The following is a 22,840-nucleotide window of genomic DNA, read 5'->3' as shown; positions in this document are numbered from 1 at the left end:
CTACGCGATTGGCTTATCTATGCCCCCAAAGGCTTGTACAGATGTGCAGCGGCACCAGTCAGATTATCTGATTGGTCAAAGATCGCGAAGAAATCAGTATGAGATCTTTGCAGATCGGCTGTTTTGGTGGTCGTATGCGTTTGCAGTACAGGCAATATAAACACTTTGCGAGTGTAAACGGTTTAAGAATTTTGCTGATGTGTTATTTCTTTCATCTTCAGCTGAGGCGGAGTTATGTAGCCTCAATCCACAATGCGAGTTGCAGTTGCGTATAATCTCAGCTAGCCACTGAATATCTGGGGCTTGAGTCTGGCTTGATGAGGTACTGTCAATAAATCTCGCTTGAAACGAACTCTATAACTTCAGTGAAGCCTTGTGTGGATTGATACTGAGTATACTACCTATGTTTATCTTATGTCTAAACAACGAGAAATGCAAACTTAAAGAGTCAACTTAAGGTTCAGAAGAAATATACAAATTCATCAAACAGTAAAGTCCTTTTATTTCTCTCTCTTTGTCTGTCTGGTCTTTGCTAATGCCTGCTGTTTTGTATCTCTAGAGATGGCAAACATTCCGGTCTCCGGATTCATCAGGGATGATGGCAATGGAAACTTCTCTTCAATCTTTGTTCTTCAAAACGGCCTCACCAAATTATTCAACGGCAGATTTTCATCAGGTCTCCCTAGCTTCGCCGCCAGTGTTTCTCAGACCGAGTACAGCAGTGTAGGGGATCTCGAAGGGGATTATGAAATTGGAGATAATGCGACCGTTGGCCCGACTACATTAAACTTACCTCTTGCTAAGGGCAAAGATTCTATCACGATTACAGACAAAATAGTGCCTTCTTTGCCCAAGGCCTACTATGCTACAGGGTCTGGCCAGTGTCATAGCTCGTAAACAATTTATTATTGATAGTATTTTCCGTTACGTCTTGGTATAGATTTTTGTCTTTCTATATCTCCGAAGTTTTCTCTATACAATAACGCAAATGCAAAGGCCTTTTTTTTTCCAGAAATTTGGAATCCAAAAAACCCGGAAACTCTCGTGATTCCAGGATTTCGATAGTATGACACTGCTGATGTGGCAAATCTAGATTTTGAAGCCAGATAGAAACGGCTATAATGGTCTATGGCCATGGTATTTCCAATAATCTATAAAACTATCTATTATCTGGATTTATCTTCGGTCTGTTTTGATCTATAAAGATAGAGATAAACGGTGAATAACTTAGCTTGTTTCAGAATAAGATTTGAGAAAAAAAATCTGTATGCAAGTTGTGAAAGTGGTTGCGATCTATTCTGTATCCAACAATATTCTCTCTACCGTGATACAAAATCATTAACTTAGAAAAGACATTACAATAAATTTAGCTGTTTTATCAATGACAGTATAATAGCCGAAGAAAATACAGTTTGTTCCGAATCTATACAAAACAGTAAATACAGTATATCAATGTAGACTGTTCTCTAATAACAAAATATAGAATATCTAAACTAAATAGAGATTTTTGTTATATGTTGTTTCTTTGCATCGTTTGACCCAAAAATTGATATCGCAAACGAACGGCCGGGCGGTATCTACTTTCACGCCATGCTTAAGAAGGGAATTTGGATCTTGATCTTCATAAATCTGCATCAGATCGAAACAGTTTTTGGGAGCCGTATTGTATGCTGTATAGATGTTCTCCCTGAAAATCTCATTGCTCACCTCTGATTGCTGCTATTAGTATACTTGTCCACAGCGATATCTAACTGGTGTCTATTATGACTGTTTCAGTATAGCCGGGCTTGGTGGGCACAGTGTTATTAGCAGGAGACAGTGACATGTAGCAGTACATGAGTATACGGTTTTATACTTTCGACCTTGTTACCTCGTGAACCTGTATAAAGCTTTTAATACAGAACTAACCTAACTCGGGTTGGTGTATCCTGTGATTAGGGTTGGAAATAGTAAATATCTTTGTCTTCCAATATGGAAGACAATAACGGTCGGCACTGTAAAAGCATCCCAAACTAAAGTTTCCACCTTCCATTTAACATCTTAACCACCAATCAACATAACCAAAAAAGCACCACACACATCACGTAGAGGAACCCCCCTAGAGAAGATCCTCGCGAGAGCATCTACTATTCTGAGATCATAGTCTCACACCCACTACAATCCTGCTATCTCGCAAGAGAGCTGGAAAGAACGGTCATGCAAGACGTAGATACAACCAGAGAATTAATGACTCTACACGAAGACCGTATGTCTCCAAAGAAAACATACTGCCAATGTGTCTCTATCTCTCCTTGCGTCTAACTTTCGAGACAGGGCGTTCAAGCCACGGGGTGTGTTGGGCCCTTTTCGTCTCTGTCGTTGATTGACGTGTGAGGTGTAGAGAATCGTGTTACTTTTCCGGTCTAGTTGAAGGGTGATTAAGAGGGTAATTTGAGGCTGAAGGCTGAGGGTGATTGGAATGTGTTGCCAATAGAGTGTGTGATGGGGTTATTTGGGATGGGAAGATGTGCTCTATAAGTTTTGGGAATCCGAAGTTTAGATGTTGGATTAGTTGTGATGTTGGAATACGTCATGTCTGTTGAAAGAATGAGGAAATTCTTTGTATGTCATTGCATATAGATGGAGACATCGAGTAGTCACCGCACTGCAAGATTCAAGCTGCATGAGTTGCTCAAAGAGCTGCTCAGCTTGATTCTTTGATAGTGCCGTTTAGAGGGCTCGGTGTAATGTCAGGACATGCATTCCGTTGAAATCTATATCGCCACGTTGAATGACACCATGGAATATAGTGCCACAGCAACACCGAGAATAAAGCTACAAAAAAGAAAGGGGGAAACTCATTGGGACTCGATCACTGAGACAGGGTCAGCAATTGAAGCTCAAAGAAAGATGAGGCTGAGACATGGCGCCGGATAAAAGTCTGCCCCACTGCTAGTGGCGAAAACTTCAATGGCTTCTTTTAGACGAGAATGGAGTGATGGATTTGAGCCTTGGCGAGGTAATTCACCTTTTGAAGGAATTGTGTGAAAGAAATAATTTAGGGATCAAGGGAAAGGTCATCAGTGTACGTATTGGAGGCGTGGTTGAGGATGAGAATTACTGGAGAGTTCAACGTATTAAGCGTGCACGCAATGGAGAGAAGAAAATAGAAATGGAAAATAAGAAGTGATATTGCATAGATTGTCGGGAATATTGTATTAATCCAGGAAACGAAAATGAACAAGTGCTACAGAGTTAAATCCAAGCCTTATGGGATTATCTAAGTGGAACGGGTATAGCTGGGTCTGTGGGGACTCGGATAGGAGGACTCGTGTCACGGAAATGTTTCAGGAGAAGGGGATGAAGATCTTAAATTAGATGATCTCATTCAATTTACATCGAACTATACAAACTAGCAAAAAGTGAATGAAATAGTGTGGGAAATGATCCGCATTTAGATATGATATCTCCTGAGTCCGGGATACTCCGTAGCCCTAACATGAGTAACCGTAGTAGGGAGTCATTAGTGAAGTATTGCTATGTACCACGCTACTCTGTTCTAGGATTAAAATAAGCAGCCAAATAAGGGTCCGATCCAGTCGGTTCTCTCCATTTTCCACATGTCTGAAGAGTCCAATTGGACTGGATTGGCTTGATCTGAGCAGGGACTCCCGAAACTCTGTTGCCTGCACTGCCTCGATGATCGGCGACGAAGCTTGATTTGGACGCGCTAGCTTGGCCGGCAACGGTGTGGGTTAGATTCGGCAGTGACTAAATATATTCGGCGTACATAGTACAATAGACCTAGAGTAAAATGGATGTCCATGTGCATACAATAACTAGTTACATGGTATTGTTTAGTCACATGCCAATGTTGGTTGTGAGTGGTTGCGACTATTGATAAGTACATAGTGTGCGTAGTACGGGAGATGGAAAACTTTGGACATGAACTTGGAAGTTAGTATTCAGGTGGATGGCTAGTATTTTGATGGGTTAGCCCGTATTGAGAGTGAAGGTTACTTGAATACTCGTGAATATTTTAATCTCCTAGCAGGTGTTGAGCAGCTAGTTGGCTGGTATATCGGAGTGTTAAGCTTGACCTGGAATACTGAAGCTGTGGAGGTAGTTCGATTGAGTAAAATAGTATCATGCGGATAGCCGCGTCGCTGTAACTGTAGAGAAAAGAGGATACGGCGATTAGTAGACATACGCTCTACATATGCAGTGATGATCCTTGTATAGATGCAGCTGTCATAGATAGACGGTGAGTCCCTCGGTGCAACTAGACGCCACAAGGTACTTTCCAAGCCAATGCTAATCGCTCGTATTGTGAACACAAGAGCTTGGAAGATTTACCGTTGTAGAAATTGGGTGGCTGAGGTGCCGTTTTCGACTGGAATGTGGCCAAGCATTGTTGAGGGGTACAGGGTGGGCAGCTTGGCAATATACCATTTCAGTTTTTATCACAGCCAGATTCAACGGTGGCACTGCTATCAATGCAGATGCAGATGCAGCTAGTTATAGCTTGATGCTGTATAGTCCGAGAACACTTGTACATGTACATTTGTACATTGTACAAGTAACCACCTGGATATGTTACATACCGTTGGCTTGGCGGATAGGAAATATATCCCAGACAGCACACAGCACACAGCAGAGAAGATAAAGCAGATTGTCTGCCCCACCTTTACTATGTAATAGCCCCTGGTCCGAGTAGGTACGAGTGTACTGGCAGTGGCTTTGTGGCAGCTTTGGGCAGTTTGGTTCGGTGGAGGCTAATTTTGCAGAGATCCACTTGGGCCAGACCAGCAGGGCAGCAAGCCAGGAGGGATGTACTCCGGGGACAGAAACAAACCCGAGACAAAACCAGAGACATGTATGTACACACAGTATGAAATCGGATCAGGATTCGGACGAGTTCGGAAAATTGGCCTTTTGCTTGATTCCATTCCGTACAGTACAGCATGTAGAGATGTACACACTGTGTGTACTGTTGACATAGTAAGGGCTGTAAATGCACATTCCAGTTGGCGGCTAGGGTATCTGAACGCAGCACGAGGAGGACTCAGGATCGGCCACGACGCGTGGGCCCGGGCGGGGTGGAGCAGAATGGAGGAGAAAAGGGGCTCTGGTCTGGAGTCTGGAATCTGGATTTTGAATTGAATCTGTCATTCTGGAATTTGTATGGAAAGGGTCTAAAATAGACACGGTAGAGTGTTCAGCCGTGGTGTCTGTCTGTCTGTCTGTATATGTGTATGTGATGATGATGATGATGATGATGATGATGATGAAGGTGGTGGTGGCGAGTGTAAGTAGAGTACAAATTGGAAAGTATCGAGGTCTCAGATATCTTTAGATCATCAGTAACCAATTGATAAAAGAGTAGAAGAGAATGAGTGTAAAGAGGAGTGTAGTAGAGAAGAGTGTACTGTAAAAAGTGAGAGAGATATAAATCACGTTACTCCCCCCCCCACCTTCTGTTTTGCTTCTCTCCTCGTCTCTTCTTCTTCTCTTCTTCTTTCTCTCCTCATCTACTTTGTGCCATTGATTTGTGAGTTTCCCCTACTATTCTATTTATTCAATTCTCCTTCTATTGTTTGTACGCATTGTCCTCTCCAAAGTATCTCTGCCCAAAGTACTCAATACTCTGTACTCCTCCTGAGTACATTGTACTCTACTGCTTCCCCCCTTGTTGCAGCTTGAAGATCGACATGCGTGGCGACTAAACCCCTCCTTTTCTGCTCAAATCTGCTGATTTGCTTGCTTGCTTCTCTTCTTTTTTTTATTTTATTTTCTGTTCTGTTTATTCTCTCTCTCCCCATCTCCTCATCTCCACATATCTGTTGATTGTTGTTGATTTCCGCCTCTTTTCTTGTTCACCGCTAACTTGTTCTCTTTCAGTTTCTTCCACTTTCTTATAATTCTTCATAATGGCTGCTAAGGCTTTACCTGCTCACCTTCGCGCCCCCGCGACCGATGCTTCCTCCGGATCTTTCTCCGGAAAGCACCATGGCAAGTCCCAATCGCACATGGTAAGTTTTGGAGCTGTCCACCTCCCCCCGCTTCACTCGCCATGTCAGTTTTGCAGTTGAGTTCTGCAAACGGGCAAACCTTGGAAGCCTCCAAAGTCTGCCAGATCGCCCTTGCTGCGATGTGGTTTGCCCGCCTTTTCGTGGTTTTCCATGGATTGCAGGTTGTTTGCTTGTTCATTCCTGCCTCGCGGTGTCTCTTGACTGTTTTGCCCTCGTCTGCGATGCCCCCCCCTCCCCAAATTCTCCCTTCACACACTCTACACTTTTATAACACCCCGCCACTATCTACACTATCCTCTCTGTACATTCTGCAGCTCAATTTGAATCAATATGCTAATGCGCCAAAAGGCATTTGAGAATGCCTCCACTAGCGTCGCCGCCTCCCAGATGCGCAATGCCCTGAACGCCCTCTCCGACTCCGTCACCGAGCCCTCCGATAAGAAGCGATTTGAGGCCGAGATGGACAACTTCTTCGCTCTTTTCCGTCGTTTCCTCAACGACAAGGCCAAGGGCAACGCCGTCAACTGGGACCGCATCGCCCCTCCCCAGCCCTCGCAGGTCGTCGGCTACGATGAGCTCGGTGCTGATGCCTCTGTTGAGTTCCTCAACAAGCTCGCCGTTGTTAAGCTGAACGGTGGTCTCGGTACCTCCATGGGTTGCGTCGGCCCCAAGTCCGTCATCGAGGTCCGTGAGGGTATGTCCTTCCTTGACCTGTCTGTTCGCCAGATCGAGCACCTTAATCGCACATTTAACGTCAACGTTCCCTTCGTCCTCATGAACTCCTTCAACACCGACCAGGACACCCAGTCCATCATCAAGAAGTACGAGGGCCACAATGTCGACATCATCACCTTCAACCAGTCCCGTTATCCTCGTATCATTAAGGACTCTCTCCTCCCCGCCCCCAAGAGCTTCGATGCTCCCCTCCAGGACTGGTACCCCCCCTGGCCACGGTGACGTTTTCGAGTCTCTCTACAACTCCGGCACTCTCGACAAGCTGATCGAGCGTGGCATTGAGTACATCTTCTTGTCCAACGCCGACAACCTTGGCGCTGTTGTCGATCTCCGCATTCTGCAGCACATGGTTGACTCGAAGGCCGAGTACATCATGGAGTTGACTGACAAGACCAAGGCTGATGTTAAGGGTGGTACCATCATTGACCAGGACGGCAAGGTCCGCCTGCTCGAAATTGCCCAGGTTCCCAAGGAGCACGTCAACGAGTTCAAGTCCATCAAGAAGTTCAAGTACTTCAACACCAACAACATCTGGATGAACGTCCAGGCCATCAAGCGTGTCGTTGAGGAGAACGAGCTCGAGATGGAGATCATCGCCAACGAGAAGTCTATCCCTGCTGACAAGAAGGGTGAGGCCGACCAAGCCATCTACCAGCTGGAGACCGCTGTCGGTGCTGCCATCCGTCACTTCAAGAACGCCCACGGTGTCAACGTGCCCCGTCGTCGTTTCCTGCCTGTCAAGACCTGCTCCGACCTGATGGTTGTCAAGTCTGATCTATACCGCCTGGAGCACGGCCAGCTGGTCATGGACCCCAACCGTTTCGGTGGTGTCCCCGTCATCAAGCTGGGCTCTGACTTCAAGAAGGTCTCCGACTTCCAGAAGCGCATTGCCAGCATCCCCCGCATTGTCGAGCTTGACCACCTGACCATCACCGGTGCTGTCAACCTGGGCCGCAACGTCACACTGAAGGGTACCGTTATTATCGTCGCTACCGAGGGTAGCACCATTGATATCCCTCCTGGATCGGTCCTGGAGAACTGCGTTGTCCAGGGTAGCCTGCGCATTCTGGAGCACTAGATTGATTCATCCATACCCGGAATATTCCATAGTATTATTCTTCTTGTTCCCGATTTCTTTGTTTCTTTTGGGAGGTGCATTCGATGGAATCATGGAGTATGCAAAAGATGTGCCTAGTACTACATTACAATAATCCAGCGTCTTCATTTCGGCTGCGTTTGCGGCCTTTTCTAAGTACATCTGCATTTCGCCTTTACTCTTCTTTTACGTAGATGAGCGTAGTTTGATCTTATGGTTCTTTCGGGTCTGCAAATTCATCGCTGAAAACAAGCACATAGTACTGCCTGGTAAGCCTTCGATACTCGTGTTGACTCCACTAGAGCTGGAATAGACGCAATAGCTCATCTTAGTGGCTATTTATCATATAACTAGTAGTGAAGAACAGCTTCATCTGATAATATTCTCTTGCCAGCTTGTAATCCAATGTATTAGTGTATGTAGGTCCCTGTTAAGAACTATTACATCATACATCTCCCTATCTACGAATGAATGTCCAACTCTACCATGAGTGAACGACTTTAGTTGTACATACTGTGCTGTAAATATTCGCGAAAAAAAGCATTCTTCCTTGCAAACAGAACCAATTACGTGTATTATCAGGATAGCTTGTCTTTTCCTGTTCTGTCCTGTCTTCACATTGGCGGGTCTGAGTTCCTGGGAAACACTAACTACTAACGTCATCTTAATTTCGACCAAACAGCTTCAAGTTCTCCATTCCCTGCTTGGCATTAGACTAGGGTTAACCTGCCATGAGTTAGACCAGGACTAAAGTCATAAACTTGCTTCTTGCGAATTTAACGTTACTTCCTAGTTTTTTTTTGAAAAGGTTCTTGCAGAATCTTGATATATCACTTCCTCCCCTCCTCCTCCTACCTCTTGATATGAGACATCGGGTCTATTCGCTTACAGTTCAAACTTGGAGTAGGCTTGACCAGTCATCTATGTCCGCTTTGCCTCTGGATTCTAATACCCTCGTCGCCTCTTTTTTTTCATCCTTGCCGCCGTCGTCATTTGAAGTAAAAGATACGCCCGAAATGGCGAGTTTTCTTGCTTATTGTACTGTTCGTATTCTATACTTACATAGTCCTGATCTTATCCTATACCCATTCGATTGAAAACGTTTTTCATACACATACGTTCTTGGGTTACTGTACTTTTATTCTAATTTCTTCCAGTGTCTGATACAGACATGAGCACCGATCGACGCGATATCAATACAGGTCCCTCGCCAATCTCGGACCAAAATAGTCCGCCGCCATTTGGAACGTCAAATCAAGCTTCGAGTTCTGCAAGTGTCTCGCAGAATACGAGCTCGTGGAAGAAGAGAGTATCGACGGCTTGCCTCGCTTGTAAGAAATCAAAGCGGAAATGCTCTGGTACACCACCTTGTACGAATTGTATTACTTTTCATCGAACGTGTATCTTTGATGAATCGCTTGATCAACGCCGTCGAGTTGCGGCTAAGAGAACGGCTGATGAATTATCCCATCATCGGGATTTATTGAATGATATCTTTACTTTGGTCCGGGAGGCTGACTCAAAGGCTGGATTGAGACTTTTGGATATTATTCGGGATCGTGCTAGTGCCGAGGAGATTCGCGGATATATCGATGAGACATTATCGTCTTTAAGTGGTCGGTTGAAAACTGGGAAAGTTGTCCGTGAAAGTCATCATCATGAATCTGATGTTGATGTTGAGGCTGCATCTGCGATATCAGCTCGAGTCTCTACATCAACTGGTACCGGTACCGGTACTGGTACTGGCAGTATGAGTGATACCAGTGCGTCAACGACAGAGAAAGAAAACGTTCAATCAGCAATATCAAAACTCGAAGATTTAAAAGAGATTACGAGTATTCATGAAGGAGTTGAACCTTCATTTCGAAGTAAGGTTATGGATTTGAATTACCTCTGCGACGAAGCACCCATTAAAGTGCCTGCGAAACCGTGGACGAATGTTACTGATGACAATGATCTTGTTTCTCATCTTGTCTCGTTATATTTTACGTGGGATTATCCTGTACATGCATTTTTGGATCGAGATGTCTTTTTGAAGTATATGTGTGATCCTGGGAATAGTGGCGAGGGGGAGTTTTGTAGTGCATTTTTGGTGAATGCACTTTTGAGTAATGCTTGTGTGAGTTTATCTTGTCTTCTTTTCCTTTTCGTTTGTGCGTCATACCCCGTTTGATGTTTTGTTTGTGGGGTTTCTGTTGGGTTTCCTGCTTATTCAAACTTGGCTTGACTTTACTCCTTGTCTATTTATGACGATGCTGATGCTGATTTGATGCGGGATTCAGTATTTCTCCGAATTCTCTGAAGCATATGTCATACCAGGCGACATCTCATCGAAAGGATGTAATTTTCTCGCCGAGGCCGAACGTCTAAAAGCAGATGGTCCGACCAGACCCAGTTTGGCTACCTTGCAGGGTACGCTTTTGATGTATGAGCGATATGCAATGTCTCGCGATGACGATCTGGGCTACGTAATGCTACACGAAGCAATTCGCATGGGCGAATCTCTGGGTCTCGTTGGAAACTCCGGCCCACGCATCACTAGTGAGCAACTTTCTAAGGATATGGATTGCTCGTGTCGGAGGACGGCGTGGGGATTGTTCAATATTGATACGTGAGTGGACTCATTCAACAGGATGATTCTCGAGGGATTGCTAATAAAAGTATACTAATACTAGTATGGTTCATACGGGATTTCTTCGTCCTTGTCTTATTTCCTATGTTAACATGCCGCGTGTTGATCGTGATTCTGCTCAAGATCAACTGATTTGGCAACCCTATCCTTCCCATCGAGGGTCAAGACCATCGGAAATTAGTTTGTACTTTGATGAAGCGTGTAATTTATCGACTATTGCTCGCGATATCTCGAGAAGTACATTTGGCGGCGAATGGTCTCCAGGATCAAGTCGTGAAACATTGTATGATCAGCTTCTTCGATGGAGAGCATTATTGCCCAGTGAATTCGAGGGTGATATGCCGCCGCATCTGATCTTGTTATTGTGAGTATCTTTGAGCGTCTGTTCAGTACACCTTCGAGTTTCGAGTGACTTGCCAGATGCTACGGCCACGTCGATAGTGCATTGCTGACTCTTGTATTATAGAATGCGCCAGCATACTCTCACCATAAACTTGTTCAGCTGCATTTCCGACGATGTCTCAAAAGCCCCAAAGACCCCAGAGAGTCCACGAAATTCACCAGAGATCAAATATAATCCTTGGAATGTTGTGCAAATCGCCGCCCGCTCGATAGCAGCCCTGGCTCGTCTACATCGTCGTGAATATGGGATGAGTCGTGCTCATCCCTTTGCTCTCTATGCAATCAACTTGGCCCTTTTCACAATGATGGAGCCCACGTCGTTCGATATTCTCGACCAAGATTTCCTATCCCTTGCTAGTGCATTATCTATTGTTGCTAGTCGTTCTGCCTTAGGTCGCAATCTCTTTCATATTTTCCGACAATCGGCTCGAGCTAAGGCTCAGGGTGATCGTATTCGAAATGCAACTTCAATTCCCGATGAGCTGAAGGATCTTTTTGATGTAGAGCCGAATAACCAAGGTCACTCGCGATTTGATGAGTATGCCGAAGGGCTAGAGAAGCTCAACAGGGATGAGAAATACCACGGCATTGGCGAGAACAACAATCTTCAAAATTATCCCGGCCTGGGATTATCCGATATGCTTGATCGATATGAGAGTCTGAGCCTCGGAAAAGATAGCATGTTGACTGAAAGACATCGCCCAGCACCGTGTTGATCGATATGTTTTGTTGATCTTTGGTGGCGAACATGTCAACCAGTGATGCAAATCCATGGTAGAACAGACAGTTGATTTGTTGAACATCATGGATATGATATCATTGATCATTTGCATAAAACCGGTTCTTAGTCGTTTTGACCACATTCGAACGACCTTACACAGTAACAAAATATACGCAAGTACATTTACAGCGATTGAGCCTACTTCTTTAGAATTGATAATTGTATCTCGCCACCTTAGATCTACTTGGATAGCTGGGTTCGGCATTCGCTCTCGTCTCCTCATTCCTGTCCAATGCCTGTTTCCTTTACTGGCCACTCAGGAATGCCTATATTTGACCCACCACACACCACCAACGCGGGAGCTACAGGCTGTACTCCGCAGGCCTGGGTCATTTAACCAGATCAATGAGATGGTCAGTCCCTGAGAGAATACCTCGGTGGAATTGCTTGATTTATTAATGAAAATGTAACGGATCCAACTTCATCGATCGGATTTTTGGTGTTCTTTTTGTCACATTTACATGCTGCGCCCCTCGTCAGCCCCGTCCCAATTCATGTCAACCACTATCAATCTAGTATACAACAGCCAATACTTCCATGTCTCGTCAATATAGCGAAGGAGGTCAACCTCCGCAAAATGACAATGCCTTCTTTGGCCCACTTCAAATTTCTCGCTCGGCTTTAAGCCCCCAGTCTTCAGCGGCATTTGATGAGCCTTCAATAGCATCCAACCAGCCACTCAATCTTAATATGCTACCGACTTATCAACCTATAAATTCACCACCAATTCCCATGGACCTGGGTAATCCGCATGGCAATAAGGTCGCCATTCCCCGCTTGGCCGCGCCAAATGTCAATCGTGGACGCCGACGTTCAGCTCGAGCCTGTGAACCGTGTCGACAACGGAAAATCAAATGCGATGGCGCAAAGCCAGCTTGTGGACAGTGTGTCTACAATCAGAGCCAGTGCTCCTATGAGGATGTGAAGCGAGTGAGGGACCAGAAGGAATTGAAACTTCTAGGGAAACGTGTGGAGCACTACGAACATCTTTTGCGCAGCTTGGAGGGAGAAGTGGAACCCCAAACAGCACGAAAAATTCGGAAAACGCTGAAGGTAAGTATCGACAACCTAACAATAGCAACATTTTCTTCGGCGTATTCGTGAAATGATTGAAATGTCTGACAACATTTGACATGGATACAGTTCAAAGGACCAGACCCCTCCTCGAATCTCAGTGAAGATAGTGACTCGGATTCTTCCGCCGGATCACTTAAAGATATTGATAATGTGGATGAGGATTTAAATCGAGACGAGGACTCCAGAGCCACGGGATTTTTTGGGAAAAATTCTGAGGTCTCATGGATGCAACGACTTGATCATAGTGTCGACCGTGAGAGTGCTGCTGCGTCTCTATCATCAACTACCCCTTCGCACTCGAATATCCCACGATTTCTCAATCGGAATTCTTCGCGTGATGTTGCAATTCATATCATGAATTATCATCTGGATGACTTGGCTGTTCCTTCCCTTGACGATTCGGATCCTTACATTGTGCCACCTCGTCCCCTCGCCGACGAATATTTCAACGTCTACCTCGCCTACGTCCATCCATTTTTCCCAGCGATCCGAAGAACCACATTCGTCTCTCAGTATCGCCAGTTCTATGAGCGTCCGGCGAATCCCCCGCGAAAATGGCTCGGAATCTTGAACATGATTTTCGCTATTGGTAGTCACTATTGTCGTTTGAGTAACCCCGATGATGGTGATGGAGAGAATGCTGCGGTGTACTTAGCTCGGGCTCGCAAGTTGGTATTTGATGAAGATAGTCTGTTCAGGCATTCGGATTTGCAACAGATCCAGGCGGAGTTGTTAATGTCGATATATTTGCTTTGCTTGGGTCAAGTCAACCGGTATGTTTGGACTTTGGACTAGGAGTGATTTAGCCACTGACCATTAGTATACGGATATTCAAGTTTACTAACGATCAATCAAACACCAGGGCGTCCAAATTTTCCAGTCTTGCGTTGCATTCCGCCCTCTCGCTCGGTATTAATCTTCGAATTACGGACGGTAGCATTTACGATGCATCTAAAGAGGCCCGCAGTAGGCTTTGGTGGTCGGTCTTCACTTTAGAGCACCTTCTGACTTCGATGCACGGTCGAGCATCTTGTGTGGGAGATAATCTTTGCTCCGTCCCTTTGCCGATGCCATATGAAGAAGAGACTTTCAATGATCTAGAGGTCCAGAGACTACTGCAAGATCCAACACTTCGGGAAAACCAGCTTCGAGGCGTCATTTTCGAAACGCAAACGCAGCGCAAGAATCCTTCCTCCTGGATTCTTTCCTGTGACCCTTCGCCTTCGCTTTTCTTCTACTATCTCGTTGATTTGACCCTCATCTCTCAGGCTGTACTGAACAAAGTCTACAGTATTGAGGGCATGCGTGAAGGCACAAGCCAAACAGAACACCGCATTCGAAGTTACGGCCGGAGCTTGGATCGTTGGAAATCTAAGTTGACCCCAAGCTATGATTTTACTCTTCCAGATGCAGGACCTTGGCATGTGAATCCGAATATCGACGACGATACTGTACCTTATAGGCGCGAAAGAGTTTCTTTAGCGATGAACTACTATTCTGCACGCATCTTACTCTGCAGACCCTGTTTGACCCAATCACCTGGTTCAATGAATTCCAGTCCAAATCCTTTGAACCTACTGGACAACCCACATCCTTCTCCACATGAAAAGTTACGCGCTGAAATGGCGACTTCTTGTCTCCAGGCTGCTTGCTCTCTTATCTCCATCATGCCTAATACTCCACACCTCCCCTGGATATCCCAGTACACGCCATGGTGGAGTGTCTTGCATTTCCTGATGCAGGCCACGACTGCTATCCTACTCGGACTGTCATATTGCTCATTCGCAACTCCCCCATTGAATGCTAGCTTGGCCAAGTCATCGGGTTCATCGTCTCGAAGTTCCAGTAATACACCATCGAGTTTATTGCGGCCGCTCTTGGAGGTAGATCTTGGAACTATGATTTCACATACAAAGAAAGCTTTTTCATGGATTCATGCTATGGCTGAGGTGGATCCTGCGGCTCGTCGTGCGTTCTTGCTTTGTGATAACTTACTGCAAAAGCTGGCGCCGTGTCTGAATCTCGATTTGGACGAGTGGCCCAGTGTGGATACCCTCACTGGTAGTGATATAGAAATGGATGATCGAATCTCGAGGTTGGATCAATTGGTTGATTTTGAAGGAGGTGCTAGTGATGGTTACTTTGATTAGCAGGGCGATTCATTTGGACACGTTATTGCTTAGAAACTTTATGATCTATGACTTTTGTACATTGGGGATGTCTTGGTTTGACTATTGTTATTTATGAGTTTGTGTATACATTGATGCGAGAATGCTTGATGTTTAGAATCATGAAGTCTATGATAACAGCCTGATTCGAGGATTGTATTGGTCTAGATTCATGTTAGATCATGTAGCAATGTTTTTCTATAAAGGTATCTACTTCGGCTTGATTATCTTTATGCGGTTCATACGGCGGATATTATTGGAGAGATGAGGAACAAAACATCCCCAGTTCATATGGGTATGAGTTTGTTCAGCAAGGCCTTGAATACTTGACTTCCTACATTAGTAATAATATAGTTTTAAAAAACATTGAAGAGTCTAAAACTAGCTTAATCACTTTCCAGTTATACCTACCCAACCCTCCTTTCATATAGTAGTTTGAACTGAAGATCAAGTTATGATCCAGACATTCTAATTAATATTTGTAAATGACTTTCGCAGTCTTTTATTTCTGCAATTGACTAATAGTATTTGGTGTACCAGTATTGTTAAGACATGAGAAAGTCAAAAAGGTCGACTAAAATGGTCTATATCAGTGCAATCCATTGCTAGCACACGAGAATGCTGATCCAAAGCCACCGGAATTATAACTATCGATGACTGATTGAACCGACGCCTGAATGGAAATGTTAGCAACAAGTCACATAAAGTAATTTCAAAATAGCACAGAAGGATATGGACTGACATATGTCCCCGGCATCAAAAACAGAAGCCCAATGCAAATGATGAGTATGTTCAAGACCAGCTCAGCCCAATGACGAATGCTCTGCCTTTTCATGAGATTTGGGTGATCAATTTGTCGCATTCGAATCCACGCAAATCCCCACAAGATAAACCCGAAATAAGATCCGAAGATAGCGCTCATGATCGAAAGTAAATTCGTAAAGAAAGGAATGACTTCCGAAATAATCCATGCCACTATCCAGAGAGATAGGAGAATACCTGCCCAGCTGGCCCATCCGACGACGGTATGATTTGCTTTATGCCGAGTTCCCTCAAAAATGCGAAAAAATATAAACCTCGCAGAGACAGAGGCATAAAGAACACCCAAGAAAATAAGTGTTGGTAACATGAAAGAAAATGCGACTTTCATGTGGATATCGTTTCCAAGAGATGCAAATGCGGGTGAAGTCATATACTGATTTCCAACAAAAACGTAAATAAGTGCGCCGACCACGGTGAATAGAATTATTTCAGCGACTGTTACCGCGGCGACGGATTTCCAGAAATCCTCTGGTTGCTTCATCTCCGCAATGAAGCTTGGGATAGTGATTTGACCGATGAATGTGAAGCTAATGTTAAGAAAGGCGCTCATTCCCTGCACGAAGGTGGTATCTGGTGCAGGAAAGTTCCGAATTACGGGGTCTCCTTTGGCCTCATTCCATCCGAATGGATTATCTTGAATACCGGCGAAGATTATGGCCAGGAGTATAGAGATGAAGGTAGCGATGGCTGAGAATGTGCCTATTTTCGACAAAGTGCCGAATGTCCGAGGCAAAGAGCACAGAAATGACACAATGGCTGTTATGAAAGCCAAGGCAACTGTACAAAAAGGATGGCCTGCAACAGTATTCAGATATTCGGCTCCGACAAGGCAATGAAGTGCCTAAACGTTTAGTTACTCCCAGGATTAGATTGATCAAAGATGTCACAGTGAAACAGTATACCTGGATGAAAGTGTTGTTGAGAAGAAACATCGCCGCTGCAATGTACCAAACAATGTTGGAGTCGAAGAATAATATCTTGCTGATATCACAAACATCACGGACTTCCGGGTGTCGTAAACAGAACTTCCTGCATGTCTTGCTAAGTAATTTGAAAAATTGATCCTTCAGGCAATAGACGACGCACCAAATTGTTAATGAAGTATATAAGACAATCATTGCAATCGTCAACGTCAATAAGATACCAGGTATCAGTCCAAGTACGGAGTAGGACCATGGAAAAGACATGATTGCTATACAGATGTACTCTGAAAATAGCAAAGCAGCAGTCTATAAACTGATTTAAGCTTCTGCTAAAGAGAGGCCTGAGGTTCTACCATTACCTTTTGCCAGCTGCATGTCCGGTAGTTGATAGTATCTTCGTTGCTCAGAACTACTTGATCACCAAGATTGTTAGTCATAATTGAACCGGTTTCTGCTTTTGTTGCGTCGTCGCATGGGCAGGCAGATCTCGGTTCTTTGTGGTGTAAGTCTTTTGGCTTCTTGATTGGCGACTCAGCCTCTAAAGAGGGATGTTGGGGTTGAATGGTGTTTTCCTCGACCATTTTCGACTCTACTACTAGTACACAGTACAAGTCTTCTGTCAGAATTCAAGTTCGTGGTTTGTGTCGGCGCTCGTGGGTATTTCTGTTGTTGCTTGAGGTCTCTGATATGGCTGCTTTGGGTGAATTTTGATATTTATTCTTGAGTCGAGTATAATTTCGTGATGATGGCCAGAGATAGGTGGTTATGATGAGAATTCATAAGAAAGATGTGTCCTTCGGTTGAATTATCGTTGGGACTGGCAATCCAGTGAAGGTACTATGCTCCTGGTGGGTAAGTATAGGAACCTTGGATGATCGCAGTAGAGAAACTTAAAGGGTTTTGAGAATAACAGTGAACAAATCACATATTGTGAGAATGGGGGGGATTCAACTTTCTTGTAATACCTCAAATACTGGGATATTACCCCACAGTGAGTGCCATCGTCCCAATGACTGACCGAGAATAAAAGGAGAAAAATCTAGGGCAGAGACGATCCAACACAACACTTGGGCTATGACCAGCCGTTACTCCGGCAGGGTTTAGATAATTCATGCCTATTCAGACTCACAATGGCCATTGGTCCTTAGAAGCCCAAGAAAGTCATTGACTCCATTCCCCCACACTCTTTCCAAGCCATAAAGATAGAAAACACGCCAATCATGGTCTCCTAGATAATGAGCAACGGCTATTCAACAAAGTTATCATACAATCCAAGATTACCTGAGTTTTTCTATCTCTTTCAATCCCGCGCATCAGTTCCTGATGGCGGGTTTGTGGGCCTAAAATGGCAAACGAAACAACTTCACCCCACAAAAGTACGCTAAGGCCGCCATGAATATGGAAATAGTTCCTGGAAGAAGAAACTGCGTCCTTTATTGAGGACACATATTCCCCGTTTGATACATTTCCTAGGCCTTCAGACGCCTCGTATCAGGATATGACGTTGATTTTTGCAGCTTGGGACTTTCGAATTGTTGCATACACTTCCCTTGAGATCAAAACCCCTTGTAATTGCAAGGAAATCCGATATGTATAGTACACGTAGCTCAAGGGATAGGGAGGGGTTCTATTTGATAGTTTCTTCAAGGCTGCTCGAGCCCCCATTGTGGTGAATTTTTATGGATCATGCATGTACTTGCACCGTATAAGAGTAAGCATTAGTTTCAAGGTGTATTGAAACTGCAAACTTCATTCTAGGTTAACTTTAAGTGACTTGAATTAGTCCGATTCGAAGTTTGAAGTAATTAACCACTGACATTATGAGTTAAATCCACCACGTTGACTACCCAGTCACTGAAATTGTGATTACTACGCTCCTTTCTAGTCGGCTTTGATGTGCGGGGATCTCTCCAGGGGTTTGGATTAGCGTAGCCGCCGTGCATTAGCGTTGGCGAGTGTAAGTATGGTCCGACTGGGTGGACAAGGCACGGATCGTTATATTTGAGATATTCCTATTTGATGAAAGTCAAGAAGATCGGACTCCATCTGATCATCTGAATCCACAGGCCCAGACAGACGCAACTTCCTTCGACCCGAGCAAAAGTGAATCATCAGCATGAGCTACAGGCTGGCCTTGCATTTTAGGGTCGAATGGCTCTACGTATATAGGAGGTACAAAGAGTCAATTCCATTGCTCGGTTGGAGGGAATGGACTGCTCGCCGGTATCCTTGCAGTCATCCGAATTGCCTTGTTTATGTCTCTACGTAAGTACGAACGATATTAGATGAATTTTTCAACTTAAATGAAACTACTATCACTACACTATAACTTGATAATTACTATTACCTACACTGGGTAGTAATTGTCACGTTCCGAGGTTTGCTTGAACTGCGCGTGTACTACACGGCCATGGACGTCGTATTACGACGTCCATGACCAGCCCGCGGGCAGGCCATTGAGTACTACTCAGTTTATTAAACGCAAGATATAATTCAAGTGGAAGCTTGAGTGAAAGACATTGTAGGTATGACCCATCAATTAAGAATATGTACTACAGCATTAGATATATAAGACAAAGGCACCAGATCCAACGTAAACAAGAACCAAACATCAGAAAGATAACATTTATAAACTTAAGCAATGCCCGTCAACAAAAGCACGCACAAAACGCCGCCAGAAATACCTCTACCGAGGCCACCGAAGAAAAGCCGGGTAAGACATGCGATGTAGAAATGCGGGGGATAGAAAGACAAGATAAAAAATCAATGAAATTCGAATTGGGGGAATATGAATGAAAAATGTCGTCATGGACATCAAAGCAATGCAGAAGGTAGGAGTTGTGATTGGGCTTGAACGTGGACGCCGAAAGTAAGGATTTATTGACAGTGTAATGTCGTAAATGATTTTGGAGGTTGTGATGATAGAGAGATGAGTGGCTAGGTTGGTTGGGGCTGCAACTGGACCTGGAATGTGTGCTGATGCTGGTATTGCGGAGCCGGTCGTGGGGGAGCTGGAGATTGCGATTGAGACTGCGGCTTATGCTTATTTGGGGAACGGCTTGATTGTTGCGTTTGAGCCGGTGCTTGAGTTGTTGGGTGTCCAGGTAGAGGTTGGTGGGATAAGCTGTGCATGGGCGGCATTTGCATATATTGTTGAGTAGATGTCGGCTGCGAAGAGTGGAGAGAGGGTTGCTGATGCAGTTGCAGGTGAGGCATCATGGGCTGACCCGGCTGTGGAAGTATTTGTTGGCCTGGTTGGTGGTGCTGTCCCGGCTGCGGCAATTGCTGCTGTCCTTGCTGTGCAAGAGACATGCCTTGTGCCTGTGGTGAAATAAAAGGCAAACTTGAGTGCGATGGAAGTCCAGAATGCATATGAGGTTGACTTTGTGGCGGAACAGACTGGTGCTGCTGTGATTGCATTGGCCGTTGACTTTGCATGGGCTGATTTTGCATTGGCTGCTGTTGCATGGGTTGTTGGCCCTGCATTTGCATGTGTTGCTGACCTGGCTGAGGATACGGTGGTGTTGGGCAAGGACGCTTGTGGGCCTCATCCTCCGCTGGGACAGTCCGCTGCTGAGATGCTTCTGGATCTGCCTGGGCAGGCTGGGTTGAGTTATTTCCTTTTGACTGATCACCATTCGCAGTACTTGCAGCGGCGGCAGCTGCAGCAACATCTGCCTTGCGAGGTCGCCCACGGGGTCGACCGGTGCCTGGTTTAGGGACATACGGTTTTCTTGGCTTCGGTGGCGGCAAAGGCTGACCAGTCGCTTGAGCCCAGGCAATTTGATCAGCCTTGCGTGGTCGGCCACGCTTGCGTTTCAGCGGCAATGGTGTTCCATCTGCACCTATGATAGTCCTCTGTGGAGTGCTAGTTCCTGGCACAGGTGCTGTGGGTGTCATATTCGGCCCAAATGAAGCCTGCCCCGGGTGTGTACTCGGAAGAGGCTGGCCAGTAGCTGCCGCATGAGCCGCTGCAGCTGCATTCCTTGCTGCAACTTCTTCCTTCCGGGGTCGGCCTCGTTTACGGCGAGGCGTGGGGGTCTGCGGTGTCTCTGAATTAGTACCCCCAACAGGAGGTATTTGAGCATGTCCATTCGGCTGTACCGGAGTTGAATTTGGTGGAGGGATGGTAGCAGTCATAGGGGCGGAAGTAGCCGTAGAGGCAGGAACAGAGGCAGTGGCGGAAGATGGAGGAAATGCTTGGAACGAATGCTGATGTGCAGCCTGTGATTTGCTGACGGCCGACCCTCGTTGCTTCGGCTTTGACTTTTTCTTTGGGGCAGGGCTTTGCGGCTCAGACTTGACTGTCGCGTCAGGTTTCGAGATGGCACTTGCAGTAGCTGGCTGGCTGGGTGGAGCCATAAAGGAGCCCGTAGGCTGATCCACTGAGGGCTGTGACGAATGCGACCCATGGGATGTGTGAGACGGCTGAGATTGTTGAGATGGCGGCTGGTAATGCTGGAATTGAGTCGTTGTGAATTGAGCTTGTCTGGACTGTTGCGGGGATGAAGTGAAATGAGAAGGCGGTTGGAACTGATATCTCTGGGGGTGTTGATATTGATTGTACTGGGTCTGCGGATGCGATGGGAATGAATTTTGATGTTGATAGGAATGATGAGCTTGTTGCTGCTGTTGAAGCTTTTGGAGCCTCTGTTGGTCAAGCTGCTGCTTCTGCTGCTCCGCTCTCTGCTGCTCCAGTTTTTGCTGTTCCAATCGCTGTTGTTCTGCTCGCTCTTGCTCGGCGCGTTGTTGCTCTAGACGTTGATGTTCCAGCCGTTGTTGCTCTAGACGTTGTTGCTCTAGTTTCTTCTGCTCCAGCTGCTTTTGTTGTTCAATCCTTTGCTGCTCTAGCTGTTGTTGTTCAAGCTGTTGTTTCTCCAGACGCTGCTTTTCGAGACGCTGTTGTTCAGCACGTTGCTGTTCCATGCGTTGCTGTTCAATGCGTTGTTGCTCTGCTCGTTGTTGTGCCAGGTGATTTTCTAACAATTGCTGCTGATGTAACTGCTGCCGTTGATGTACTTGTTGTTGGGTCTGCTGGGGTGACTCTGGTTGGGAATGGGGCTGGCGTTGGTTCATTCCAAACATAGGACTAGCCATCGACGGGCTTGCGGATGCATGGTTCTCCCTTTGCTGTACACCTGACTGAGGGAGCCGGTTCAAGGACTGCTGTGGAGATGATACATTCATGCCTTGACCATGCGGCATGGCTGTCGAAGGGCTCATCCCCGGAGCCTGGCGGAGGTGGGCCAAACTGTAACCACGAGGCATGTTTTGCATATTTTGCAACGCCATTGGGTCCTGGTTTCGGCCCATTATATCTGGAGAGCCTTGTGGAACAAAATGCCCAGGGAATTGCGCGAAGCTAGTTGTTGGGGGATACCCCGCGAGTGGACCCGTAGTCGGGGCCATCTTGCGCATATCGGGCGATTGAGTTGTTGCATAATTGGGCTGAGGCGGACCTCGAAATAGCGATTTGTTTCCGGTATATGGACTGCCATGCTGGGGGAGGTTCGGGTTTGTACCTAGCGATGGAGACGGGGAGGGGACATGCTGGCGTTGCGGTCCGAGAGGATGCTGGGATTGAGAGGACGGATGAGGTTGTTGAGGCGGTTGCTGCTGCTGTTGCGACTGCTGGGGATGGAAGGGTTGACCCCCGTATCCCATCATCTTCGGGGTGTGTTTCTTTGACGATTGCGGTCAGCGGCGAAATCCAGATCGCTTGCTTTTTCAGACCAATCACGCGCTATCCATGCGACCACCAGTTGAATGAAGAAGACGCGGAGGATATAGCCCCGGAAAAGGCAAGATAGGCCACAGGCGATATCCTGGGCAATGCGCAACAGCCGACAACTGTCAGATAATCGCCGGGGCAAGCAAGGCCAAAGTTAATGAGGGACGGTCGGGGCGCGCCGCGTGTTTTGTTATTCCGGGGAAGAGTGAGGCAGCAAGGTGTCGAGGTGTCGAGGTGTCGAGGTGTTAAGGTGTCGAGATATTGAGTGTAAGGTAGTCAGGCATAAAGGCATCAAGGCATCAAACCCAATCGGGGGACGGTCCCAAAAAGGACTAGCGGCTACTTCTGCCCGGAGCCGCCGTCAGCGCAAGTTGAGAAATCAGCAGAAGCCCACACCGGCGATTCAGGGGGGGGAAGTGAGAGGAGAATCCAGCAGTGGCCAAGGAGGAGAAAGGGTATCGA

General features: G+C 45.9%; 6 protein-coding genes across 6 annotated transcripts; 4 read left to right on the top strand and 2 right to left on the bottom strand.

Annotated features, from left to right (window-relative positions):
• Positions 1-561: 561 nt before the first annotated feature.
• Positions 562-897, top strand: N7469_005101 (uncharacterized protein; the record flags this gene model as incomplete). Its single annotated transcript, XM_056644021.1, has 1 exon — positions 562-897. The coding sequence occupies one exon, from the start codon at positions 562-564 to the stop codon at positions 895-897; it is 336 nt and encodes a 111-aa protein (XP_056500835.1).
• A 5,012-nt stretch (positions 898-5,909) lies between these two features.
• ugp1 (UTP glucose-1-phosphate uridylyltransferase) lies at positions 5,910-7,824 on the top strand (the record flags this gene model as incomplete). Its single annotated transcript, XM_056644020.1, has 3 exons — positions 5,910-6,011; positions 6,360-6,871; positions 6,942-7,824. The coding sequence occupies 3 exons, from the start codon at positions 5,910-5,912 to the stop codon at positions 7,822-7,824; spliced, it is 1,497 nt and encodes a 498-aa protein (XP_056500834.1).
• A 1,189-nt stretch (positions 7,825-9,013) lies between these two features.
• On the top strand, positions 9,014-11,592 carry N7469_005099 (Zn(II)2Cys6 transcription factor; the record flags this gene model as incomplete). Its single annotated transcript, XM_056644019.1, has 4 exons — positions 9,014-9,961; positions 10,125-10,453; positions 10,518-10,838; positions 10,941-11,592. 4 exons carry the CDS (start codon positions 9,014-9,016, stop codon positions 11,590-11,592), a joined length of 2,250 nt encoding a protein of 749 aa, XP_056500833.1.
• Positions 11,593-12,194: 602 nt separating this feature from the next.
• On the top strand, positions 12,195-14,884 carry N7469_005098 (uncharacterized protein; the record flags this gene model as incomplete). Its single annotated transcript, XM_056644018.1, has 3 exons — positions 12,195-12,710; positions 12,801-13,507; positions 13,597-14,884. The coding sequence occupies 3 exons, from the start codon at positions 12,195-12,197 to the stop codon at positions 14,882-14,884; spliced, it is 2,511 nt and encodes an 836-aa protein (XP_056500832.1).
• A 607-nt stretch (positions 14,885-15,491) lies between these two features.
• On the bottom strand, positions 15,492-17,228 carry N7469_005097 (neutral amino acid permease; the record flags this gene model as incomplete). Its single annotated transcript, XM_056644017.1, has 4 exons — positions 15,492-15,575; positions 15,645-16,565; positions 16,627-16,953; positions 17,007-17,228. The coding sequence occupies 4 exons, from the start codon at positions 17,226-17,228 to the stop codon at positions 15,492-15,494; spliced, it is 1,554 nt and encodes a 517-aa protein (XP_056500831.1).
• A 2,356-nt stretch (positions 17,229-19,584) lies between these two features.
• N7469_005096 (uncharacterized protein) lies at positions 19,585-22,314 on the bottom strand (the record flags this gene model as incomplete). Its single annotated transcript, XM_056644016.1, has 1 exon — positions 19,585-22,314. The coding sequence occupies one exon, from the start codon at positions 22,312-22,314 to the stop codon at positions 19,585-19,587; it is 2,730 nt and encodes a 909-aa protein (XP_056500830.1).
• Between the last annotated feature and the right edge of the window lie 526 nt (positions 22,315-22,840).

The sequence above is a fragment of the Penicillium citrinum genome (assembly GCF_028827155.1).
Source record: "Penicillium citrinum strain IBT 23319 chromosome Unknown utg000004l:1.0-2404223.0:1.0-2405248.0, whole genome shotgun sequence".
Lineage (NCBI taxonomy): Eukaryota > Fungi > Ascomycota > Eurotiomycetes > Eurotiales > Aspergillaceae > Penicillium > Penicillium citrinum.
This window is presented reverse-complemented; position numbering and strand designations above follow the sequence as displayed.